Source organism: Euphorbia lathyris, chromosome 10 (genome assembly GCF_963576675.1).
Source record: "Euphorbia lathyris chromosome 10, ddEupLath1.1, whole genome shotgun sequence".
NCBI lineage: Eukaryota > Viridiplantae > Streptophyta > Magnoliopsida > Malpighiales > Euphorbiaceae > Euphorbia > Euphorbia lathyris.
Genome location: NC_088919.1, coordinates 58,906,347 through 58,913,960, shown reverse-complemented (window position 1 = coordinate 58,913,960; position 7,614 = coordinate 58,906,347). Strand labels below are relative to the sequence as shown.

Below are 7,614 nucleotides of genomic sequence, written 5' to 3'. Positions count from 1 at the left end.
AACCACGGTACAGTAACATCAGAATAATGATATTCCACATTGCCAAAGGCCAGATAACAGATATAGATGGTAGCGCTACCAGATTCAGATACAGAATGTCTTCACTGACCTTATGCATGATTCTAATACAACTGACACAAAGACAAACACGTACACAGATAAAACAATAACAAATAATGCAAGCCTAATATGAAGGTCAGTGAGACATGAAAACAGATACAGATAATACTGAGCACATGTACCGGTTTCAAAGTGTGTAAATTATATCTCATAATATTTTTCAAATAACTTAAATATCCAGATGACAGAATTCAATTAAAATTCCAGATCTTCAATACAAACGGAAACAGATAAATCAATCGATGAACAAAATTAAATATAACCTCAAAATAGTTTTACCTTTCCAAATAAATAAATGATATAAAAAAAACTAATATATAAAAGGCCTGTTCCCAGAAGCCTACGCTCTAATGCAAAGAATATTTGACAAATAAGTTTAAGCTCAAGAAAATGTTTATCATCTAACTAAACAATGGCTATTTTGAACAAATAGCATTTTTAGGAAAATTCATCACAACTGTTTTAAAGGAACGAAAATAGGAGATAAATTTAAAAATCGGATCGAACTATTTTTATCAAACGTTTTAATATTAATCCCTAAAGGACAGAAAGATGTTTTAAACGAAATACTTTTATCAAACAGATTTCATGCTAGAGATTTCAAAATCAAACAAATAGTGTCATGAACCATAATTACCACTCACCTCGAACTCCAAATAATAGCCAGATCCAAATCTTAGTTATCAATTTTTCCAATCCATCTGAACACCGTCAAATTTCCTTTTGTTGTGAGAAAACTCAATGGCATATGTGAAAGCTCTTCCAAAGTGGTGGCTGCCAATATATTTTGTGGAAAAGAGTACAGCCTAAAACCTATTTTTACAGAATTGAAAAGAAACCCGTTTTTCTTAACGAATCCTAGTAGAAAAACGAAGCTTAAAGATAGGAGATATTTATGGTTTGGTAGATTTTTTTTTAAAATAGAATATAATAAAAACAAATATATAAAATACCTATACAACTAATTAGTTCAAAAGAAAGCCCACTACTTACAAAATTCATTTTTTTTTACTTTCGTAATTATCTAAACAATATCATAAAATTTTAAAAGTCATTATCTCCCTAAATGACAAATATTCATAAACTAATAAAATATAAAATTGGTAATCATTACCATTTTTTTAGAGATATTTATATAATAATAAATTTAAATATATATATTTTTTAGAGACGTATATCTTAAACGGAAAAATACAGGATATTACAAAAACATAAATAGCTAATTTGGATGGACATGTACAATGGTCTGAAGGTTTGTTTGCATGATCTTGAGACAGTGCCGCAAACGTCTTAAAGAGCATAATCTCATTCACAACTCATCACAAAATTTTCTTCTTCGATATTCTCGTTCTTAGTCTAACTGTGATATAACAATTTTTATGGGTAACGTCAAAAACTCCTTGCTGTGGTTTTCGTTTTGCTAAAAACGAGGGTCGTTTAGTTTGACACTATAAAAATGACCGTTAACGACCTCAAAATGAAAAATTCAAGAATTAAAGTTGTTTATTACCATATTTACTATGGAACCAATTTTTTTATTTTCCAAAATCATCATGTTTGGAGCATTCTCTCTCTAGACATTCAGTTTTTCTTTTCTCATCAAACAACACATAAATGATCTCAAAATTAAAAAGTTGAAGAATTAAAGTTGTTTAGAATATAATTAAGTCTTTAAACTTTTCAATTTTTGTTAGCATCCTCTAAATTAAATTGGTAACAAGGTGATTTGGACAAAGTAAAATAAAGTAATAATAAAAGCATAAGGATAAAAATAAAGCAAAAAAGGAGACACACATATGTAGGAAATGTACAAATTATACATGGATCCTATCACATCAGATTACAGCTGTCAAGTTGTTAGAATTCCGTTAACAACTGTTAACAGTTTTGGAGCCATTTCTGCAGCAGTTTCTGGGTTCAGTTAAAACTGCATTTTTACTGTATTTCTATTTTCTGTATTCTCTATAAATACCATCATCTGTATAATGTCAAATTTACATTATTTAGATGAAATACACTTTCTTCCTTTCCATTTCTTTCCTTACAGTTTTGTTTTCATTTAAGCTTCTCTATAAGCTTTATAACATATTTACATGGAAAACCCTTCTGCAAGAAAAAACCACGGGCAACCGAAAATAATTCTACTAATAATAATGGGAATATAGAAAAATAAGACTCTCTCAAGCACACTCAAACTTGAGGTATATATTTTTAGAATACCATATTATACAAATTGCAATGCACACATTTAATATCCTCTAATTCTACATATTGGAAAGTCCTTGTTATTAGTAAAACGAAAAATCTCAATTATCTTCTATTTACAAACGAAAATCACAGTCATCGTCTTGATAAAAATTTTTTATTCAAATTAAAGTGAAAACAAATAGAATGTTTTTTTGAGACTTTACCACTTTTTATTGCAAGTGAAATAAATGCAAATAAATTGGCCATTAATCATAACTTAACACAGTTAAGTAAACGCAATAACAAATTAATAGAGTTGATGACAGTTTGGCCGAGTGGTCTAAGGCGCCAGATTTAGGCTCTGGTCCGAAAGGGCGTGGGTTCAAATCCCACAGCTGTCAAAAGAAATCTTTTTTTTTTTAGGTTTTTAGAATAATATTTTACTAAATTCTAAAAAGGAGGAAATTTTTTCTTGCTGTAGAAATATATTTAGGTAGATTATAGAAAGCACCATTTATTTAATTAAATTTTTTTATTGAGATTTCAATAATTAGAGTGGTTTCCAATCTAAATTTTAATTTAATAAATTATTGAAATTTCGATTCTTAAAAATTATGTTTATAAATAATTACTAATCATAATCAGTGTCCAAATCTCTCAACAACAATAGCCTAATGATGTATAAATTACACTCATGACCACTGAACTTTACCTATGGTCATTGAATTTCAATTTTTAATGTTATAACTTTACATTTTTTAACAGTTATGATCATTCAACATCTCAAAACAAAAATAAAAATTCAAAGAGTTAATAATATTATAAGGAACTTTAGTTCTTGAAAATTTTCGTTTTAAAATCATTTAGGTGTTTGGTTTGGAGAGAGAATGAATTTTTAAAGAGAGAAAGCTTAAAAAAATGGTGATTTTGAAAAATAAAAAATGTGGTTTGAAGGTAAATGTCGTTATGAAAAATTTTAATTTTTGAATATTTTTATTTTGAGATTGTTAACAATAATTTTGAGGAGTTAGTTAAAGTTGGCCACACGTACAAAAAAAATATTGTGGTTTATTCGATTTGCAAACACACTTCCGATTTAAAAACTTGCAAACATTAATTTGTAGTTTGCAATCGAAAGATTTGTGAGTCAATTTTTTCGTTGAAAAAATATTTATGATTTAGTTAATTTTTAAAGTTGAGCCTTATATATGAAGTAATTTGGATAGTCATAATTTAAACCACGGTCTTTTTTGTAATTCACTCTAACAATAATATTTCGTTCTCTCTAAATTATTCAAAAGGTTTGATCTTTATTTGGTTTTTCTTGTTCAATCTAAAATTAATTTAATTTTAACAAAAACTACGGCCTAGGACCTTTAAAATACTGGAGCCGCCTCTAGCTCTAAGGGGTATTCAATTTTGTAAAAGAGAAATGACCAACATAATACTGATTTGACATTCGACCACCATGCGTGCACCACCATCCGTCCATCGGACCGAACCTAATCGGATTGTTACGAACACTTATTATCTTTTAAAATCAGTTTTTAAAACGCTTATCGTGATTTTTCTCCACAAAATCTCCCCTACTAATCAAAATCTTCTATGCATGTTATTTTCTCCCCTTTCCATATAATAGTGCAGAGAAAAAATCTTCTGAATTTAGAAAAAATATTTCCCCCCTTCCATATTGAATAATTCTAAATTATGCAAATCAGAATTGTATTTATAGTGCGTTTTATTAGATGTGATTAAACTAAAAAATAAAGCGAATACAGAAAAATATGAGGTATGTATTAGTAGTCAAATTAAAAAAAAGATTTTATCGCTATTGACGATCGTCTCAATGATATAACAGATTACGCAATCGAACTTCAGAAAATATATTTTTCATCAATCTTTTTTGGCTCTGAATTTTAAAAATTCCCATTCTATATAAATAAACCGAAAAGACATGTCTGTTCATGAATGAACACGACTGTTCACGGACCGATACGACTATTCACAACGGAGACGACTGTTTACGAATGAACACGACTATTCATGAAGGGAGGTGTTTGTTGGTATTTAAATTAATTATTTAATTTTATTCATTTTTTTCTAACAAAATCAACACAAATAATCTGGGTGCATGTATGTAAATAAACACATATCTAGATAATTCTTGAAATAAATAAAAAAGGAAATTGTGTCAAGTAAAGTAATTAATCCTAACGAATAAAAAATGATAAATCAATCAATTAATAATCATGTAATTAAATAAAATCACAAAAATAGAAATTTAATTCCAAATTAACTGAATCCAAAAAAACGGCTATTTAATCCTCAAGAACTCACTGAAAAAACTCATAGAAATATTATGTTTTCTGCAATGGCTATTAGAGTTTGGATTTTATTATTTTTGTTAATTGGATTTTCTCGTGTTAATGGGAGAAAAAATTCATCTTCTGTGATGAAAAATTACACCATACAGGTCTATTTTTTTTTTTATTATTGCTCTTAATTTGGTTAATACTTATTTAATTTTCAGAATTTTTTTTATTTCTTGATGTTAATTGTTTTTTGAAATTTTGATTACTTGTTGCAGGGTGAGAATGGAGAAGTAATTGAATGTGTTGATATCTATAAACAACCAGCTTTTAGTCATCATTTTCTCAAAAATCATGTTATACAAGTAATTATTTCTATTCGGCTTGATATATAAACCAACAGTGACGGTTTTAGAATTCATTGTTAGAGAGTGTTTGTGGTGGTTTCCCGTGATTTATGAGGATTAAACTGATATTTCCTGGGTGTTTTTACATAAAATCAAAGCACTGTAAGCAGTTTCTATAGAAATTTTGATGTTTTTCGGCGATCAGTGGGTGCTCATCAAGTCCCCTGAATCCGTCGTGAATACACATGACTTTTCATGGTTTTACACCGTGTACTTATACTTTGATTTATCGTATATTTAAATTTGTAATTTCTTATCGATTTAAAATAATTTATCTAGAAAAGGAATTGGTTTTTCTTATTTTGGAAATAGTGTAAATATTTTAAAAAAAGAACTACGGTATAAGGAAAGTAATTAATGATAGGTTAATAACTTTTTTTCTGGAAAAATAATTTCTATTATTTATTTTCCCTTATTTTAAAATATTTATCTTTTGGTAAGAAAAAATTCTCAAAAAAGTAATAAATTTTTTAATTTTGATTTATACAGATGAGACCCAGTTCATCCCCTAATGTACTAAAAGAAGATGAAAAGCAATTTCAGAGGTGGCAAAAGTATGGAAAATGTCCAGAAGGAAGTATCCCAATTTTAAGAACAACATTATTTAACCACAGTAAAACTCAATTAATTCTGCAAAACACTCCACAACTTACTGCACTCGGTAAAAAACATCGTGAGGTAAAATTTTATATTAGTAATTATTGGCTTGAGCATTATTTTTTTATTATTAAATTTGATATTTGTGTTTTATTTTTATTATTATTATTATTATTTTTTTTGGAAGTTTGCATTTGTAGCGATGCCACAAGGTGGAAAATACTATGGAATAAATGGAAGATTAAATCTGTGGAATCCAAAAACATATAATGGAGAATATAGTTTAGCTGAAGTCCGCCTTACTGCTGGTATCATAGGCAATGCTGCAGAAATTAATAGTATTGAAGCTGGCTGGCAGGTACTTAATTGCATTACTTTTAATAAGTTCAGTGGGGTAAAAGACAATTTTAATCAAGTTTAAGGGCTTAAAGTGTTATTTGGCTCCCAAATCATCTTCCCAGGTCCAGCCCAGCCTATACTATTTAAAGGTCAGGCTTGGGCTGGACTCAGCCCGAGTATGGGTTTTGAGATAAATCCCAAGCTCATCTCATCATATATTCGGGTTTGTTTGGGCTTGAACCGGACCGGGTCAAAAACTAATTATGCATGTCCAAGCTCAACCCATATAGAGCGGTTCTGGGCGGGTCAGCGGGTCCTTGAACATATCTACTAGTGACTTACGTCTCTCCTTATATACGCGCTAATTTTAATTGGAACAAATGTGATTGATTACTCTAACTCAACTCAACTTTGAATATCAGGTTATAGAAGATAATCCGAAGCTGTTTATTCACTGGACGGTAAATTTGGTTAATTAAAACTAATTAATTTGTTAATCATGATTTTTAAGTATATACTAATATGTTTTTTTTAATTAATTATATTTATAGAGAGATAATTTCAATCAAACAGGATGCTACAATCTTAATTGCCCTGGTTTTGTGCAAGTCAGCAATGTAATTGCCTTAGGTGCTGATTTACACCCCGTATCTACCTATGATGGTCCCCAATTTGATCTAGTCATTACTGTTCATAAGGTACATAATTACTCAATTATTTTTTTTTATGGTTCCCTGATTTGCAGATTGGTAAAATACAAAATTTTACAAACCATTGGATTGTGTTTGTAAAAAAAAAAATACCACAGACACTCATCTGCAAATTCGTGTAACCACAGAGTATCTGCTTGTAATTAACTCTTATTATTATTATAAAATTAAGGGACTACGAGTGTAATTAACCCGATCAATTATGTTTTAGGACATGGCAAGTGGAAATTGGTGGTTAAAAGCAAATGGACAAGACATAGGATATTTTCCAGGGTCAATATTTACAAGCCTAGCACAAAATTCAAATCAAGTAAGTTGGGGAGGTGAAATTACTGATTCTAAAAGAAAAGCTTCTCAAAATCATACTTCTACTCAAATGGGAAGTGGTCATTTACCCTCTGAAGGCTATAAAAAAGCAGCTTATATTCATAGTATTCAGTATATGAATGAGTCTGGACAATTTCTTGATGCTGATCATGATAATAATATGAAGACATTTGCTCCTTTTCCGGGTTGTTATGAATTGGCGTTTGGAGAAAAGGGGAAATTTGGTCTCGGTGTTCATTTTTTCTACGGCGGACCTCCACCGAGCTGCGGTGGCATTCCTGGAACCAAACCGTAATGTAAATTTAGGAGAACCATGTTGTGTCTGAAATTCTTACTTACAGTATGTAAATAAATTGTACATTTTTCTTTATTGTAGGAATAATTATATTAATAATAACAAATAATTTGGTTAACTACCTCAACATGAAAATTTCAAGAATTAAAGTTGTTTAGTATCACATTTACTGTAGAACTAATTTCTCTCATCATGAAAAAACCGCCGAATGACCTCAAAACTAAAAAATTGAAAAATCATTAATGGTCAAATCGGAAATATCAACTAAAAAGTCCTTAATTTTGCAAATGACTACAAACACGGTCCTCATTATTGATATTTTA

At 29.4% G+C, this 7,614-nt stretch overlaps 1 protein-coding gene and 1 non-coding gene across 2 annotated transcripts; both read left to right on the top strand.

Annotated features, from left to right (window-relative positions):
* The first annotated feature begins 2,628 nt into the window (after nt 1-2,628).
* On the top strand, nt 2,629-2,708 carry TRNAL-UAG (transfer RNA leucine (anticodon UAG)). The gene has a single exon. It is a non-coding gene; the product is annotated as a tRNA-Leu (tRNA).
* A 1,970-nt stretch (nt 2,709-4,678) lies between these two features.
* LOC136208183 (protein neprosin-like) lies at nt 4,679-7,291 on the top strand. Its single transcript, XM_065998992.1, has 7 exons — nt 4,679-4,780; nt 4,895-4,981; nt 5,513-5,701; nt 5,808-5,978; nt 6,382-6,420; nt 6,511-6,657; nt 6,881-7,291. Exons 1-7 carry the CDS (start codon nt 4,679-4,681, stop codon nt 7,289-7,291), a joined length of 1,146 nt encoding a protein of 381 aa, XP_065855064.1.
* Nucleotides 7,292-7,614: the final 323 nt, after the last annotated feature.

Bases quoted from the DNA above. Each gene is read 5' to 3' on its own strand.
- LOC136208183 (XM_065998992.1), top strand. From the start codon at position 4,679: ATGGCTATTAGAGTTTGGATTTTATTATTTTTGTTAATTGGATTTTCT. The intron at 4,781-4,894 runs GTCTATTTTTTT...TACTTGTTGCAG, and splicing joins TGAAAAATTACACCATACAG to GGTGAGAATGGAGAAGTAAT. The intron at 5,979-6,381 runs GTACTTAATTGC...TTTGAATATCAG, and splicing joins GTATTGAAGCTGGCTGGCAG to GTTATAGAAGATAATCCGAA.